Genomic DNA, 19,864 nt, shown 5'->3' on the forward strand with positions numbered 1-19,864 from the left:
CCCCATCCCCTGTCAGCCACTACCATCTCAGTACTGGATGGACAGAAATACAGAATCTTTGGTATGTGAAACAGCTCCCATGTGTATTCCATATTTTTCATCTGTGCAGTTAAAGCAGTTCTTCACCCTAGGAACAAAAAACAAAAAGTCAGGAACAACAAATACTGTAGAAATACTGCACTGTACAAATACTATAGCTGCTGACTTTTCAAAAAAGGACACTTACCTGTCCAAAGGTCCAGCGCCATCCTCACCTGAGCCAATTCTTCCCTAGTCTTTGGTCCCTGGTGCTCGTTTGTTACTGTGGGCAGCAGACTGTGACTCCTTGCAGCATCACAGCCGGCTACCCACTGTGCATGCGCGAGCCATGCTGCATTTTGTGAATTGTCCCGTAGCCTTTTGGGATACGTAACGTGTCCCAGAAGGCTACAGGCAGGGAGGGGGAAGGAGAACTCCGCCATGGCGATCTGAGCGGAAGTGGGAGCAGGTACCCGGCAAACCAGGTACCCACATCCCCCCCCCAAAAAAAAAAAACAAAGGTAGTGGCGGGGGGGCGGAACAAGCAGATTCCCTTTTTGGGTGCAGTGACACTTTAACTGTTTGCCTTTAGTTCCACTTTAAAGCAATTTTCTAAGAAAATGAAAGGTTTAAAAATGTGCCCCAATTTAATTGTCTCCTTTCAGGGGTAAATCATGAGGAAATTTTAGAATATTGACAGCCTTTCTGGTTAAAGAATCAGTCACTTATCAGCTAGCTGTTCATTGAGCGACAAAAATGCACACTTTGAGGGGCATTACATCCCAGTGTGAATAACTTTTTATTGCCTTTTTACTACCAAATGATTTTAATGTTGTTATTTGAAATTCTAGTGGACACCTAATATGTTGTCTTTTTATTATATATATTGGTATTCAACAATGTGAAGTTCATATTTATGGTTATGTATCACCAGGGTTATACATACCAGACTGTTCCCAATCAGTGCTGTGGAAATTGTGTTCAGACGGAATGCGTGTTCACTACAGCTAATGGAGTACTTACAACCCTACAGGTATTTTTAGTTTACTCCTAAATAAAAATTATACATTGTTTTAATTCAATAATATTTTGTATTTGGTGCTTTATATACACTAAACATAGCAAAAGTTGAAAACCAAAGGCTATGGTCACTCAAAAGTGTAAAGTTACATTAAGTAGGTTGTGTAAAACAGTGACTGGATACATAAACCGTTTTTGGCAAACAGGCCAAAAACAGTTATAATAAACATCTTTACAGGGAATATGATTGCCCTGATAGTTGTCTCCGCCTCCAGTTACCAATAAACATAAAAATACTGTAAAGGGATGCATTATATTAGTGTCAAGGCAGCCTTCTTGTGGGGTGATGTGCATCACTCTATAAGCAGTCAAGTAAATGAACAAACTCTTTTTACTCCCACACAGCTACACACTAATATATATATATATATATATATATATATATATATATATATATATATATATATATATATATATATATATATACACTGCTCAAATAAATTAAAATAATACCTTGAAAACACATCAGATCTTAATGGGGAAAAATATCATGCTGGATATCTATAATGATAAAAACTGGGTAATGTGTTAGGAATGAAAGGATGCCACATTGTTTTATGGAAATGAAAATTATCAACAGACATGTGCGGCTCGTTTCACTCCGACTAATTTTTCGGACATATTTATTGTTATTAGGATATTGGAATACCTGAAATACAGTATAAACCAAGTTTACTGAATGCCTCGAAAAACAACACAAGATTTGTCCGAATTTCAGAAATTCAAACTGAAATTCGAATCGAAATTCCAGTCAAATTCGAACTGTGTTAGAAATCTTTGATTTCTGAAATAAAGACTGTGTGTATCAGAGTACCATTTCAAAATTAAAAATGAATTCCGAATACGAATTCCAAATACGAATCCCGAATAGGAATTGAACGAATCAACCAAATCTAACTAAACAAAATAACTAGATAAACGAATCTAAACAAAACACATTTTTTCGGCATGCACATGTCTAATTATCAACCTGAGGGCTGAATTCAAAGACACCCAAAAAATCTAAGTGAAAAAATGATGCAGCATGCTAGTCAATTGTACTGAAATTTTATTGCAGCAATTCAAAATGGTACTCAGTAGTTTGTATATCTCCCACGTGCTTGTATGCATGCTTGATGTCAGGGCTTGCTCCTAATGAAACGATGGATGGTGCCCCTGGCTGTTTCCTCCCAGATCTGGACCATCTGGGCATCACTAAGCTCCTGAACACACTGAGGCACAACCTTGCGGCGTCAGATGGACTGAAACATCCCAGAGATGTTCTATTTGATTTAGGTCAGGCGAGCATGGGAGCCATTCAAGGGTATCAATTCCTTCATCCTCCAGGAACTGGCTGCATACTCTTGCAACATGAAGCTGGGCATTGTCTTGCACCAGGAGGAACCCAGGACCCACTACACCAGTGTAGGGTCTAACAATGGGTCCAAGGATTTCATTCCAATACCTAATGGCAGTCAGGGTGCCATTGTCTAGCCTGTAGAGGTCTGTGCATCCCTCCATTGATATGCCTCCCCAGACCATCACTGACCCACCACCAAACCGATCATGCTTTGTTACTTAAAAAACTGTAATGCATCAAGATTCATGGGACATAGTCAGCATACACCTTAGAATGGGTGAAGGACAACCAGCAGGCCCATATCTTGCAAGTTTGGGGGACGAGGCCCCTGTAGTCAAGTGTCATATCTTCTAGATGGTAAATTTGGTCAACTGCTTGGAGCCACTGTTTAATGTTTCCAAAATGTGGGTATTAGTGCCATAGTAACATTAAGAAGATGAGGTGTGATTGATCTGTGATTTCGGCCCGCTGGTTCCCCCGTGCCATGAAACAAAACTGTCCAAGGATCATTTGCAACAGGTGAGCCCTGGATGGACATGATGAAACTGAGTACTGAGGACCAGAAGGGGTGAATGACCGGGCAATGCCACCAAATGTGAGCGTGCGTGGTCACTGCTCCACAGCCCCTCCAGCAGAGGTTAGAGGCAGACTGAAACATACGGTGAAGCTTAGCTGGCGACAGGTGCCAACAGGTCAGGAGTTTATAGTTCACCTCAGCAGATTTGGATGAGATTGCCGATGTGTGAGTGAAAGATATTTTCCTTTCAAGTTCATCTGTAAGAGGTAGTTGTAGATCCACCTCCCATTGTTTTAGAAAGTAGGGTGTTCGGGAAGTTTTCATGTTCATTAAAGCCTTGTCAAGCAATGACAGAGAGCCCTTGGTGGGCGTTTCAGGAGAGAAAACTTGCTCAATAGGGTTCAGAGAGTTCAGAGATTGAAGGGGCTGGGGGAGGGCTTTAATAAACAGTTTCAGTTGGGTATACTTCCAAAGGTCCAGGAAAGACGGGTTTGTAGAGTGGATCAGGTTGGAGGATGGCAAAATCCCTTGATCGGTGGACACATGGTGTAAGAGGGTGGTGGAGGATTGAGGGAGCCAGAGCTGAAGCGAGGTATCTTGTAGGCCTTGGAGGAAATATTTATGACCCACAATCGGCATTAGTGGAGAGTTGTAGAGTAACCAATACATTTTATGGAAGGAGTCCCAAGTTTGGAAAGCTGAGTTTGACAAGGGGGATGTGTGAGCAGTGAGATTTATGAGCATATAGGGATGCCTTGGCCAAGGAGTGTTCTAGCTGGAGCCACAATTTTGACTGAGAGTGGTGTTGCCAGTCCAAGATCCTGGAGAAAACAGCAGCAGACAAATATTTCACAAAAAAGCACAGCCAGCCCCCCTTTTGATTTAATACGTGACAGAATGGATCTAGGTAGTCGGGGGTTTGGAGCGGTGCCAGATGTATTTCGTTATGAGAGATGATAAGATCGCCACAACATTTTTAGGAACATTGAACGGTATCATTTGGAACAAGAACAGCACCTTAGGCAGCACATTCGTTTTGACAACATTCTCTCTACCTAGCCAGGAGGTAGCCAGGTGATTCCAGCATTGTAGGTCTTGCCTAATGGAATTTAAAAGTGGGATATAATTCGTACAGGAAGTATCAGCAGGGTCAGCAGTCATTGTTGCCCATTTAGTGCACCTGTTGTTAATTTTATTAACACAGAAGCAGCTGAAACTGATTAACAACCCCCTCTGCTACTTAACTGATCAGATCAATATCCCAGGAGTTTAATTAACTTGATGCTATTCTCTAATTAAAAAGTGTTCCTTTAATTTTTTTGAGCAGTGTATATAACTACGAAGTTGCTGCAATCACTTGGTGTCACTCTGACGCCAGTATATGTCTATATACGTATGTGAACAACCACAACTCCTAGTGCTTTATTGCTTTAAAAACATTTATTATAACCAGTTTCACACATACAGTATCTCACATAAGTGAGTACACCCCTCACATTTTCGTAAATATTTTATTATATCTTTTTATGTGACACTGAAGAAATGACACTTTGCTACAATGTAAAGTAGTAAGTGTACAGCTTGTATAACAGTGTAAATTTGTTGTCCCCTCAAATTTACTCAACACAATAATGTCTAAACCACTGGCAACAAATGTGAGCACACCCCTAAGTGAAAATGTCCAAATTGGGCCCCAATTTCCCTCCCCTGTGTCATGTGACTCGTTAGTGTTACAAGGTGTGAATGGGGAGCAGGTGTGTTAAATTTGGTGTTATCGCTTTCACTCTCTCATACTTGTCCCTAGAAGTTCAACATGGCACCTCATGGCAAAGAACTTTCTGAGGATCTGAAAAAAAGAATTGTTGCTCTATATAATGATGGCCTAGGCTATAAGAAGTGTGCTAAGACCCTGAAACTGAGCTTCAGCACGGTGGCCAAGACCATAGAGCGGTTTAACAGCTCGCCATGGTCAACCACAGAAGTTGAGTGCACCTGCTCAGTGTTGTATCAAGAGGTTGTCTTTGGGAAATAGACGTATGAGTGCTGCCAGCATTGCTGCAGAGGTTGAAGGGGGCTCAGCCTGTCAGTGCTCAGATCATCAGCCTGTCATTGCTCAGACCATACACCGCACACTGCATCAAATTGGTCTGCATGGCTGTCAACCCAGAAGGAAGCCTCTTCTAAAGTTAATGTACAAGAAAGCCCATAAACAGTTTGCTGAAGACAAGCAGACTAAGGACATGGATTACTGGAATCATGTCCTGTGGTCTGATGAGAACAAGATAAACTTATTTGGTTCAGATGGTGTCAAGCGTGTGGGGTGGCAGCCAGGTGAGGAGTACAAAGACAAGTGTGTCTTGCCTACAGTCAAGCATAGTAGTGGGAGTGTCATGGTCTGGGGTTGCGTGAGTGCTCCCAGCACTGGGGAGCTACAGTTAATTGAGGGAACCATGAATGTCAACATGTACTGTGACATACTGAAGCAGAGCATGATCCCCTCTCTTCAGAGACTGGGCCCCAAGGCAGTATTTCAACATAACGACCCCAAACACACCTCCAAGACGACCACTGCCTTGCTAAAGAAGCTGAGGGTAAAGGTGATGGACTGGCCAAGCATGTTTCCAGACCTAAACCATATTGAGCATCTGTAGGGCATCCTCAAATGGAAGGTGGAGGAGCGCAAGGTCTCTAACATCCACCAGCCCCGTGATTTCATGGAGGAGTAGAAGAGGACTGCAGTGGCAACCTGTGAAGCTCTGGTGAGCTCCATGCTCAAGAGGGTTAAGGCAGTGCTGGAAAATAATGGTGGCCACGCAAAATATTGACACTTTGGGCTCAATTTGGACATTTTCACTTAGGGGTGTACTCACTTTTGTTGCCAGCGGTTTAGACATTAATGGCTGTGTGTTGAGTTATTTTGAAGGGACAGCAAATGTACACTGTTGTACAAGCTGTACACTCACTACTTTACATTGTAGCAAAGTGTAATTTCTTCAATGTTGTCACATGAAAAGATATAATAAAATATTTACAAAAATGTGAGGGGTGTACTCACTTTTGTGAGATGCTGTATATCCACTCACATGTATAAGTGCACTTTAACTCTGCTAACTCATGACTCTGCATCCTTAAAACAGTTTTTGCAGGGTTATTCCCTAAACATTTACATGACTCCTATCACTGCTTCAGTGATGTCTCGGCTGCAGCACTGCTCCTCTTACTTTCTGGTCTCACAGGAGACAATAACTATAACTGATAATGCAGTGAAACCTTTCAGGTGAGGTTTCACACTAGAAATCAACATGAAATAAACTATTTCTATAAATACAAATGTATATATGGTTACAATGCATTGTGCAAAACTCTGTTTAACTACTGCTTTTGCTTTGAAAGGATGGACAAAACTTACCTGAACCTAGTGACAGTTGTACAGTCTATAACTGTAAGAAGACAAATGGGCAATTTTTAACGTTCGTAGTAAAGAAGACATGTGAGCACATGAGTGCTCAAGACTGCAAAGCTGTAAGTTAAAGTGAAATTATCTATCTATCTATCTATCTATCTATCTATCTATCTATCTATCTATCTATCTATCTATCTATCTATCTATCTATCTATCTATCTATCTATCTATCTATCTATCTATCTATCTATCTATCTATCTATCTATCTATCTATCTATCTATCTATCTATCTATCTATCTATCTATCTATCTATCTGCAATTTGATTGATACAGGGCCATCTGTGGATCCAGTGGCGGGCTTTCAATAGGGGGGCGCAGGGGCACCCCCCCCCCAAGGCTAGTTATCACTATTAAAAAAAAAAAATGTGTTCCCTTAAGTGCGGGGCGCCGGACACACTGCTGTCTATGGAAAGGGAAGGGGTTTGCCAGCACGTGATTGGGTCTGGGGAAGCTTATTGGCCCCCTTTGGAGTTGCGCCCTGAACACTCCCACTGTACCATTGGCTTCCTGTGATTGGTCCAGGACATCAGACGTAGCAGGGTGGTGCTTTGGGCATCACTGTCTTCTTCCCGCGGTGGAACCAGAACGTAGAGCCTGCCTGAGCCTCACCGCATGCGGACATAGGTCTACTGGCTCTCTGCAGTGCACTGTGCTACTTTACTTTTTGGAAACTCTACGGCTACAGACAGCGATAGGCCTACAAGAGGACAGCTTTGATAGTGGGAGGGAGCCCTCAGCCCATCAGCCCAGGCCCCAGTCAGTCCCAGACTTGTTGGACTCTGTTGCTGCTGAAACAGAAAAGGTGAGTGGAAGCAACCCCCCCATCACAGGATCATGTAATGGGCAGGCTGAAAGGGGCTAAATAAGCAGGTGACTTTTTTTTTTTTTTTGGGGGGGGGGGCACATCTAAGTAAGAAGAACTAGGCTGAAGTCCATCCATCCATCCACCCTAGTTTATCTGGTGTGCTTGCATTGGGCAATTCTTGTACTAATAGGGAATATCTGAGAATATATTGCATGGGGCAATTCCTGTACTAATAGGTAGTTTATGAATATATAGCATGGGGCAATTCCTGTACTAATGGCCCATTATTACAGGAATTTCCCCATGCTATATATTCATATGTAACCTATTACTACAGGAATTGCCCCATGCAATATATTCATATATTACCTATTAGTACAGTAATTGCCCCATGCAATATATTCAGATATTCCCCATTAGTACAGGAATTGCCCCGTGCAATATATTCAGATATTCCCCATTAGTACAGGAATTGCCCCGTGCAATATATTCAGATATTCCCCATTAGTACAGGAATTGCCCCATGCAATATATTCAGATATTCAGAATATCTGAATATATTGCATGGGGCAATTCCTGTCATAATGGGGAATGTCTGACTATATTGCATGGGACAATTCCTGTACTAATAGGTAATAAATGAATATATAGCATGGGGCAATTCCTGTACTAATGGGGAATGTCTGAATATATTGCATGGGACAATTCCTGTACTAAAAGGTAATGTATGAATAAATAGCATGGGGCAATTCCTGTACTAATGACACATTGTACAGGAATTGCCCCATGCTAAATATTCATATATTACCTATTAGTACAGGAATTGCCCCATGCAATATATTCTCAGGTATCCCCCATTAGTACAAGAATTGCCCAATGCAATATATTCAGATATTCCCCATTAGAAATGGGGAATATCTGAATATATTGCATGGGGCAATTCCAGCATAATAGGGAATATATGAATATATAGAATGGGGCAATACCTGTACCTAAAAGTCACGCAATTTTTTGCCGCGTTTTTGCTGCAAAGCAATGCCTATTACATTTTTCTAATTGTGCCCCCCCCAAAAAAATTTGGAGCACTAGCCGCCACTGTGTGATCATATAATACTGTATTACAGCACAGATACAGTCTGACAATATAGAGCTTTTTATTGAATCACAGCATGGGTTTTGTAAACAATTTAATATAGGAAACTTTCATCCCCTTCCTGCCCAGGCCAATTTTCAGCTTTCACAATTTAGTGGTCATGCAAAGCTGTAACAATTTTTATTATTTTTTTCACACAAATAGAGCTTTTTTTTGGTGGAATTTTATTTTTTGCTAAGAAAAAAAACGGAAATTTTTGAATTTTAGAATTTTTACCTGGTACCAGCAGTGGGCCGGTAAACTGATTCGTTTTTGGACATGGTCGGTGACAGATCACGCCGCAGTGCCGCCCATTCTGGGAAGATGTCAGTCATATGACATCTAGCCGAAACGACAAAGGTCCCACCAAGCCATCATTTGACAATAGGCTGGGCGGGAAGTGGTTAAACAGAACAAATCTACATGTCCTATGTCCATAACAAATCTGAAAAATAACTGGATTTTTGACTTACCGTAAAATCCTTTTCTCTTAAGTTCATTGACGGACGCAGTTCCTGATGCATATCAGTAGGGTTATACTGCCCCTTACAGGAGTAGGACACTAGACAGAAAAAAAGGTCTGGCTACGCCTATGGGCAACCCTGAGGGTACACCCTCTCTCTTCCTGCATAGGATGTCAGTTTTGTATTAAAGCAGTGTCAGAGAAGTAATACCAACCCAACTCAAAATAGAGGGGCGGGTACTGCGTCCATCAATGAACCTAAGAGAAAAGGATTTTACGGTAAGTCAAAAATCCAGTTTTCTGTATCGTTCATTGACGGACGCAGTTCCTGATGCATATCAGTAGGGATGTCCCAAAGCAGTGCCATAAAATGAGGGGTGGGAACAGCAGAAAAAAATAAGTCCCCAAGGCTAAACATAGCCAACCAGGCAACATAGGACTCATCAGAAAAACAAGATGAGGCCCACCTGAAACAAACAGTAAACACCCTCAAGTAAGGCCAAAAAGCCCCCTAAACAGCAGCCTGCAAAACTTTGCGGCCAAAAAAGGCATCAGCAGATTCCAGCACATCCACCTTATAAAATTAAGTAAAGGTGTGAACAGACGACCAGGTAGCCGCCTTGCAAATCTGAACTGCTGATGGAGAAAAGCCCAGGAAGCACAAGGCGCCCAAGTAGAATGCGCCTTAACAGGGAAAGGTGGAACCTGGCCCTTAATTGAATAAGCCTGCACAAATGTCTGTCTGATCCATCTGGAAATAGTTGCAGCAGACGTAGGCAACCTTTCCCTTTGGACCATCAGTGAGTACAAAGAGCACATCTGACTTTCAAAAAGACTCAGTAGTCGCCAAGTACACCCTGATTGCCCGAACCACATCCAAAGTAAGCAGTGCAAATTCCTTAAGATGTTTTGGCTTAGGACACAAAGAAGTAACACAATGTCCTCATTTAAGTGAAAACTGGAAACCACCTTCGGAACGAAGAAGGAATCCGGACAAAGTACCACTTTATCCCTGTGAACCACCAGATAGAGAGAACGACAGGACAACGCCGCCAGTCCTGACACCCTGCGCGCAGAAGCAATAGCCACCAAGAAGGCCACCTTCTAAGATAAGGTACGCAGGAGAATCTCCTGAATACTTACAAAAGGAGGTTTCTGAAGAACCGACAACACCAAATTAAGGTCCCAAGATGGCAACGGACGTCGCAAGTGTCGGAACCCCTGGATGAGGTTACGCACCAGGGAATGGGTGGCCCATGGCCTTTGGAAAAATATTTCCAAGGCCGAAACTTGACCCTTGATAGTACTCAAGGCCAACTTTTGATCAACTCCCCATTGAAGGAAAGCCAATATCTGAGCCACCATGTAAGAGCGAGGGGTGCCCCAAGAGACTCACTACGCAATAGACGACTTCCACGTACAATGATAAATCTTCCTAGAAGTCGCTTTCCTCGCTTTAGGCAGAGTGGGAATCACTGAAGTGCACAACCCCCTGTCCTTCAGCACCTGGCTTTCAACAGCCAAGCCGTCAAAGCTAGCGATCGTAAAGCAGGATGGAAGATTGGCCCTTAAGACAGTAAATCCTCCCTGAGAGGAAGTCTCCAAGGAGCGTCTGTGACTAGCTTGACCAGGTCAGCGTACCAAGCTTGGCGAGACCAGTCTGGGACCACAAGAATGACCAGAATCCCTGCCACCTCGATTCTGCAAAGAAGTCTTGGCAGCAACTTGAGAGGAGGAAAGGCATACATCAGCTGATACTGACCCCACGGGCCATCAGCGCATCTGCGGCGTCTGCCAGAGAGTCCCGGGAGCAGGCCACAAACCTGTGTACTTTTCTGTTGACCCGAGATGCCAACAGATCCACATCTGGAGTGCCCCAATGAAGGAACAACTGCTGGAACACCTCCGGATGGAGGGACCATTCCCCTGCATCCAAGGCCTGTCGACTGAGGTAATCCGCCTGCCAAATATCCACACCTAGAAAGTGAACAGCAGAGAGAGCTGGAACAAAAGCATTCCACCCAATGAAGGATGCCTGCCACTTCCAAGGCTTCAAGGACACTTTTGGTGCCCCCTTAGTGATTGACATAAGCCACAGTTGTGGCATTGTCCGATTGAATGCGCACTAGGCAACCCTGCAGGAACCTGGTCCAGTGGACTAGGTAAAGCCGGATTGCTCTACGCTCCAGAACATTGATTGGTAACCTGGATTCCTCCAGGGACCAGACTCCCTGAGCAGAGAGCCTGCTGAGAACTCCCTCCCCACCCGGACAGACTTGCACCTGTGGTGACAATTGTCCAATATATAGGGAGGAAGGATTTTCCTTGCTTGAGTATCGGGGACCAAAGCCACCAGAGCAGGGACTCCCTGGTCACCCAGCTCAGCTGGATCTGAATGTCCAGGGAATTTGGATTCTTGTGCCATTTGAGAAGGATTTCCTTCTGGAGGATTCTCGTGTGGAGTTGAACGAAGGGAACCGCCACAAAGGATGACACCATCAGTCCCAGAACTCTAATACAGGTTCGAAGGGATGACCATTTGCTGGACAGCAACAGCTGAACCACAGTCTGGAGGAAAAAACACTCTGGCTGAGGATGAGTCCAAAGTTAGGCCCAGGTAGTCCAGTCTCATGGAAGGGACCAAGGACGACATCTGAAGGTTCAGAATCCACCCAAACTCCTCCAGGGTTCTCATGGTGATTTCCAAATTTGTTTCCAGCATCGTAGGAAACTCCACATGGAGAAGCAGATTGACCAGGTAAACCAGGACCGATATCCCCCGCTGTCGCAACAGTGCCAGGATCAGAGCCAACACTTTTGTGAAGACTCAAGGAGCAGAGGTGAAACCAAAGGGCAACGCCACAAACTGATAGTGATCCTCTCCCACGGCAAAACAGAGAAACCGTTGGTGTCCTGCACAGATTGGGATGTGAAGGTAGGCATCTTTGATGTCTATGGAGTCCAGGAAATCCCCCTGATGTAGGGAGGCCACCACCGTGTGAACCGTTTCCATCTTGAATTTTTGAACTCGCACGAAACAATATAGTGCTTTCAGGTTCAGCATTGGACGCACCTTGCCTTCCTTCCTGGGAACTGTGAACAGGTTTGAATAAAATCCCTGAAAATGTGCCGCACACTGAACTATTACCTCCTGTTGAACCAGGTCCTGAACTGCCCCAGAGAGCGCCAGCAAGCGATCCAGGGACAGTCGCACATTGGAGAGGAAAAACCTTACTGGAGGGACGGATCAAAACTCAATCTTGTAACCGGACTGATCTCTTGAACCCATTTGTCGGGTATCCGGGATAGGCACAGGTCCTGGAACCGATAATGACATCCCCCCACCCCAGATACAGGTGAGGGTACACCTTCAGGCCGAGAAGGACTTGTTCGCAGGTCTCGAGAAACCAGACTTTTGTTTGCCAGACCAGGGTCCAAGGGAGTCATGAAGGGCTTTGCCTTATCGACCGACCCTGAGGGACGAAAACACTTTTTGTGTGCTGAAAAGGAGGGACCCCTGCTGCGACGAGGGTGCTTAAGAGTCTGTGGAAGAAAGGTACTCTACCCCCTGTGAGACCCTAATGATGTTATCCAGGGTAGCTCCAAACAGGCAATCTCCTTGAAAAGGCAGATCAGTCAAGGCCTTGTTTGAAGTCTGATCTGCAGACCAACACTTCAGCCAAAGTATATGCTGGAGGACCACTGCCGAAACCGACAGTCAGCTCAATATGGGAGCAGTGTCCAGCACGGCATTGCAAACAATTGCAGCCCCTCACCAGCTGGTCCAACAGCTCCTCAAATGCAGAGAGAACTTGTTTCTCCTCCAGGTCATAGCGTAGTAACCTGGCCCATTCAGTCAATGTTTGCGTGACAAGGGCAGCCGTAAACACCGGTCTCAGAGCAGACCCTGCCAGGGAGTACATATTGCTGGCCACAGCCTCTGCCTTCCTATTCTCCGGATCCTTAAAGGATGGGAAATCCTCCACTGGGATAACGGTAGCCTTAAATAATCTTGAGACCAGAGGGTCCATCATAGGTGGCACAGTCCGCTTCTTTATCAGGGACTCCTCAAAAGGGTAGCGTCTAGCAATACGCTTTGGCACCCCAGGGAACGCTTTGGACGGTCTCATTCTTTTTTGAGCATGTTGTCAAAATATGTGGGAAAGGGAGAAACATTTGCCTCTATGGATGGCTTGTGAGTGCCAAAGGTAACCCGTGCCCCAGTTGCAGCCGCAGCTGCGTCCTCCAATTTTTATCTTGCGCGGCAGTGGAGGTAAAAATGTCTTTCTCACTGTCAGAGGAGACAGGGCAGGAGGTAGCAGACCCAGCAGGGAGACCTGTGTCTGACTCAAAATCTGAGACTTCAGGTGAGGCAGGAATAGGCGGAGGCCATTTCTTAGCACCTCCACCCGGGACAGCAACGATTCCAGGACCCCTGAAATGGCATCTGTAGACAGCTGAGGTTCGGAAGGCTCTGCAGCCTCCTTGAGGGGGTCAGACAGTGAAACATGATCAGTAGGGTCCATGTTGCACCAGGGGAACCCGTCAGCCAAAGTTGAAAAAAGTGACACAAAATTATTTTTTTTTAAAAGGTGTCCCACTGCGCCACAGTGCCCCCCAGAGGTCAAACAAAGCACACTGGAGGCCCCCAGCAGAGAGCGAGAGAGAGAGAACCCCAGACTCACTGTACCAAAGATGCACCAGGAGGCCCAGAACGGCTGCAAAGCACGTGTCAGCAGCAATCGCAATCCAAAAGGAGAAGATCTGAAGAGCAGCCCAGGGTATAGGGAGGGGCTCCGGAGGGGCTCCACAAAAAAATGTCTCCAGTAACTCCCATCCTGATTCCTATTCAAAAAAGCCACCACAAAATGGTCGTGCTGGGTGTACCAAGATGGCCGGCAATCTCCTCAGTACATGAGGCTACAAGAAAATAGTGGCCCCATGCAGCCTGCAGAGAAGCTGAGGACCTTTGTGGGGACCCCCAGACTGCAGAACAGGATCCATTGGAAGGTGGGCCCTAAAGTGACAGTTAGACACCCCCCGCACGATCGTTCGTTCATTGCCAGTGACGCCCCCCCACCCCAACATGCGGCCTGCCTCGTTGTCCCAGCCCTCTGGAGTAGGCCCAATAGCCCCCAGCAGTAAGGGGGAGGGGGGCAGGTAGGAGGGGGGGGTGTGTGACAGGACAGAGGGGAACCAGGGATTGTGAGGGTCCAACCGTCCCAGGGAAGGGCCCGCGTCCACCCCAAAATCCTCCAGGGGAAGAGGGGGGAATATTTTCTCACCATACAGAAACAGGTGGGCTCCATCTCCTGACAGAACCCCTCTCCGCCGAAGTGGGGGGGGTTGTCGGCCAAATAGGAGCGCTGCGACTTGGGCCTAGACTCGGTCATGTGCGACCTGGTGAGACGTTTAACTCGCGGGGCCAGTCCCTGTCCAGTGGGACTATGTCACGGCCGAACCAGCGCAGAGCAAAGGTCGGTGCGCGCTCATTGGCCGGCTGGGGTGACCACTGGATCTATAAATCCAGCCTGTCGCCCAGAACCGGCATAGTTGCTTGTAGATCTCACAGGAAAAAATCCGGAGAAAAGCTAACTAAAACAAAATTAACTCAAAAAAACGTTGCCAGGACCAGAGATCCCAGCAGGGAACTAGATCCTTACTCCTGACTAGACAAATTAAAACTGACATCCTATGCAGAAAGAGAGAGGGTGTACCCTCTGGGACTACCCATAGGCGTAGCCAGAAGTTTTTCTGTCTAGTGTCCTACTCCTGTAGGGGGAAGTATAACCCTACTGATATGCATCAGGAACTGCGTCCGTCAATGAAATAGTGAAAAGGGGTTTATTCATGGTTTTACTGTAGTGGGCTAAACCATGCTGACCCAAAAGCAGCATTCAATATGAACCATCCACTTTCTGTGCAGTGTTATCAGTGCAGGTTAGCGTTCTTCTGCTTTCATTGAACAAAAATGTCAAATGTCAAGAAATGATCCAAGTGATTGATCATATTTCCATCTCCATCTCCGCAGTTACAGAAAAAGGAAAAAAAAAAATAATTGTTTTATTTCAGTAATATGATCCAGTTCTATTATTATGTTTAGTGCTAATGTCACCATAAACTGGCTTTTGAACATTTTTTTTTTTTTCTCCAGTATGAAGAATTTAAGAAGGTCGCTGGTCAGTGCTGTGGCCAGTGTGTCCAGACAAAATGCCTGATTATAGATGCTGGTGGAGTGAACAAAATTTTGAATGTATGTTATTAATTCATATTTAACTAATCGGAAACAATGACAATTATGTGATAAATGTTCAGTATTAAAGTGCTAGATCTGGAAGCAGTATTAAATTTCCACTGTTCTCTTGGGATCATCAATACATCCTGTATGGTTTTATTACTTTAACGGACAATTGAACGGTCGTGCGACGCTGTACTTAAATAAAATTGATGCTTTTTCCCCCCCACAAATAGAGCTTTCTTTTGGTGGTATTTGATCACCTGTGCAAATTTTTATTTTTTGTGCTATAAACAAAAAAAAGAGCAACAATTCTGAAAAAAAAAAAAACAAAAAAAAAAAAAAACAATATTTTTCACATTCTGCTATATAACATTCTCAAAAAAATAAATAAAAAATCTAATTTTTTTAACATTTTAGGCCAATTTGATTCCTTCTACATATTGTTGGTAAAAAAAAATCGCAATAAGCGTTTATGATTGGTTTCGCAAAAGTTATCGTGTCTACTAACTACAGGAAAGATTTATGTAGTTTTTATTGTTTATTTTTTTTTTTTACTAGTAATGGGTAATTTTTAGCGGGACTGCGACGTTGCGGCGGACAGATCGGACCTCTAACTGACATTTTGACACTTTTGGGGGGACCAGTGACATTACTACAGTAATCAGTGCTAAAAAATATGCACTGTTACTGTAATAATGACACTGGCAGGGAAGGGGTTAACATTGTGGGTGATAAATATGAGCGTAGGGGAGTGATTCTAACTGTGGGGGGCGTGGCTTCTGAAATGATCATAGAGACCTGTGATCCTATATAGAAGCAACACAGGGGGTCTGTGATCATTCCAGGGAGAAGAACGGTCTGCTGTGTTTACAACAGCTGACCGTTCTTCCCTCTCAGCGGTGAGCGATCGTGGGTGTTGGGGAGCAATCAGAGCCGCCTGACCCGTGCATCGGCTTCCCCGCTGCCGAGTGGGGGCGGGAGTGCGCTGGCCGCGGCGTGCGCTCGCCCCCTGGCTGCCTGCTCGTGAACTACATCGATTCGCGCAGCAGAGCCACATTGCCACAGTAAAAAGGCGGCGGCCGGTCGGGAACCTGTTAACAACTCTTATCTACAAACCTCTGTTTTAATATCTTTAATTGCTCAAGGAAATCATCATCACTGGTACGCTTTCTCCACACTCTCATCATCTGACCTAGATATTTTTTAGCCAGAGGGGACTATTAATAAGCAGAAAACTATTTATATTTGTTTACTTGTGTAACTGAGATAAATGCCTCTTGACGCTGACTTAACGCCGGCTGAATGCCGGTCAACGCTGGTTGGCGCTTGTTAACATTGACTTGCTGTCTTGCTTATACTGAACTGACTTTGACACTTCCCGGTGACACAAAGTCCTTTGCACAGCTCCCTTTAGCCCTTCTGGTTGAGGTAGCTACTTGTAACACTGCTGCAACTCTTTTCTAAGCTTCCTCCTGGTTAGCTGGCTCCTGGATCCCTCTGACCTCCTGGAGTGATCTTCTATCCTAGGCAGACCCCGGGGCAGTTCACAGGACTCACGACTCTGCTTTCCTGGAAGCTCCAACCCCAAATGCTCCACACGGATCCCTCTCTGCAGCTCAGCTCAACCTTCCGTCCTCTAGGCTGACCGCCAAGCACACCTTTCCTCCTGCTGACAGGAGGAGAGACAGACGTCACCCCCCTTCTGGGACTCTGCTTCCCGCCAAAGACATCCTGTCATATGCTCCCCAAAGACTTATACCCCCTCTCAGGATGCATTGACACAGAATCTGCCCTCTGGGATGGATATAAGCCCTGGTGTGCTATTGGTCATGTTTCCTCCACTGTCCAATGAGAGCCCTCATTGGATACAGTGGGGAGACTCCCCAACTCAACAGTCACACCTGAGAACACACGACAGCCTAGCTGAACAATTGGACGTTGCTGATAAGCAGACAAGGTCTCCCCTATAGGTTAGCTAGCACCTACCTAGGAGGGTGCTACACTAAAAAAACTTTAGCATACAGTCACTCAGCATCCCTGGATATAGGGATATCTGAAGCTTTAAATCCTTTAAATCTAATTTATACACCAATCTAATGGTAATGAAGTTATTCAACCTATTCATAAACGTATGGAGAGTTTCCTCAGTGCCCTCCTATATGAAGAAGAGGTCATCTATAAACCACTTGTAAAACAGGAATTCAGATCTCCTTTGATGTCTTTCCACTCAGACATGAAAATGTTGGCAATACTGGGAGTGCAATTTAACGCTCATTGCCACTCCTTCTTTTTGAATATATTTAATAATTTGTTTTTAATTTTTATAGATTTTTAATACTGTATTTGCTTCCTAGCACATTAGGTTTATTTGTACAGTGCTGCATATGAATTTAGACTTTGTATGAATTCAATTTTAATATTATTTTTGGGGTTTTTGAATGCAGCAGTGTCATATACATTGATTTTGTATTTTCTAACACATAAACATTTTGTTTCTATGTTTTTTGGATATTTTCCTCTTGGAAAATTAGCATGGAGTAGGGGTGATTTTTATTATACTGTAGATCTAGAACCAGACACAGAGGGTCCAGTTAAAGGATTTTGAACCAATAACAACCAGAAGCAAAACTGATAGAACTTGCTTGTGTGATTTACTTTCTTGATTCTGTAGTGGCCTCTCTGACACTTTACATCATATAAAGTCCTATACAAACGAATAGGAGGCTTTATGTCTCCTAATTATCCTTTTTTCCTTTTTTTTTTTCTACAACTTTCTATGTTTGAGTAATTCACTCATATAAAATTCGCTCATATAATCCAAGTAGTTTATTTGACTTTAAATACATGCAGAACAGGGGAGTGCCCATAGCAATATTTCAAAGGATTCTCACATGATCTCTATCTGTGGTATCTGACAGTATCAACTAAGACAATACAGTAGTGCAATTCATATTAGCATTATGTAGGTGTGAAAAAAAGACAGTAGTGTATTGGCTGTGCTCACAGCTCTCCTGCTAAGGACCTGTGCTGTAGAATGATTAACTATAATAATATTAACAACCATAATGATATTTTATATTAATTTGTAACTGTTAGTGCTTCTAATGCACTTTTATACCCCCGTACAAACTTCTTCAAAGGAGAGGTGTTGTCAATTTTGGCTATGCTTCTTCTATGGATCACAGGAGTGCAGTCGGTTTTCTTCACCCAGCCGGTCCAGGCTCAGGAAAGATCCAGACCTTACAGTTGGGATTCACCCAGATGAGAATTTAGGGATCAGTGGTCTTTGATTGCTCAGTTCTCGGTCTTAGAGGTCACAGGGGACAGCTTCAGCTGGGAACAGTGCTGCAGCAATCTAGGAGAGTATGATTCCTTATTTATTTTTATTTTTATTTTTTTTCAGCCATACTTCTCTTTTAACCACTTAAGCCCCACCCCTTTTTCGGACACTTTTTGTTTACAAGTTAAAACTAGTATTTTTTCCTAGAAAATTACTTAGAACCCCAAACATTATATATATTTTTTTAGCAAAGACTCTGGAGAATAAAATGTCGGTCATTGCAAAATTTTTTGTCACGCGGTATTTGCGCAGCGGTCTTTAAAACGCCATTTTTTAAAAAATACTAAACAGTAAAGTTAGCCCATTTTTTTTGTATATTTTTTTGTATATTGTGAAAGATGATGTCACGCCGAGTAAATAGATACCCAACATGTTACGGTTTAAAATTGCGCCCCCCCCCCCCGTGGGATGGCGACAAACTACGGTCAATAGAGATCTCAATCTGCGACGCTTTAAATTTATTTAACGGTTACCAGTTTAGAGTTAGAGTGTAGCTCTTTTTTTTTTAATTATTGCCCACGCTCTGGCGATCGCGGCGATACCTCACATGTGGGGTTTGAACAGCGATTTCATTCGCGGCTCGACTTGCGCATACGTTTTTTTTCGTGCGCGAGCTAACGGTGACGAGGGCGGCTATTTTTTTTTTTTTTTCCTATTTATTTTTTATTTTTTTTAAACTTTATTACAGTTTTAAAAAAAAATAAAAATCTGATCACTTTTATTGCTGTCACAAGCAATGTAAACATCCCTTGTGACACCAATATGTAGTGACAGGTACACTTTATGGAGGGATCGAGGGTCTAAAAGACCCTAGACCCCTCCACTACACTTCCCTGTATGCAAAACGCCGAAAACTGCATTTTTGCATACAGCCATTTTTCAAAACTGACGCTTTTGCAGCACAGTAACCCGGAAGTGACGTCATGGACGCCGCCTCCGGGTTACGTCATCGGAGACCCGATCGATGCCGTTTCCGGCATTCATCGGGACTCCATCCAGCCAGCAGGAGCGCCGACTGGGTGCTCGGGGCTCCCGGTGGGACAGGAGCCCCGAGCAAAGCCACGGAAGGCGGCGGGAGGGGGGGGACGTCCCCTCCAGCCCCCCTGGGTAACGATCGAGCGGCTCCCGAGCCGCATCGGTCGTTACCGACGGAAAGCCGACCGTCGGCTTCAAACCACGGTACCGGGGTGATGCCTCTAGCTAGAGGCATCACCCCGGTATAACCCTGCAAAGTCTGCTGACGTTAATTAACGTCAGTTTGCGGTAAGTGGTTAAAGGAAAAGTAGGGTGAAAGCTGTTTTGGCCCTATTTATCCTGTAGGTAACAGGAGTGCACTTAGTTCTGCACTCCTGTGACCCGTATTCAGCTAAAAGTGAAGAAATGTCATCAGCACACCAAGGATTCCTTGAAAGTGTCCAAAGCTTTACTCCATGGTCACATAATAAATACAGTATTTCACAAAAGTGA

At 44.3% G+C, this 19,864-nt stretch overlaps 1 protein-coding gene across 1 annotated transcript in view; it reads left to right on the forward strand.

The window, feature by feature from the left end:
• Positions 1-19,864, forward strand: part of LOC309565954 (intestinal mucin-like protein) — a gene marked incomplete at its 3' end in the record, with an annotated part of 95,171 nt that overhangs the window by 33,334 nt on the left and 41,973 nt on the right. Inside the window, exons 6-8 of the mRNA XM_082270983.1 lie at positions 953-1,051; positions 6,348-6,476; positions 14,974-15,072. Of these exons, the coding sequence (XP_082127109.1) occupies positions 953-1,051; positions 6,348-6,476; positions 14,974-15,072 (327 nt within the window). The remainder of the gene's footprint in view (positions 1-952; positions 1,052-6,347; positions 6,477-14,973; positions 15,073-19,864) is intronic.

Source organism: Pelophylax lessonae (genome assembly GCF_965119305.1).
Source record: "Pelophylax lessonae genome assembly, chromosome: 10".
NCBI lineage: Eukaryota > Metazoa > Chordata > Amphibia > Anura > Ranidae > Pelophylax > Pelophylax lessonae.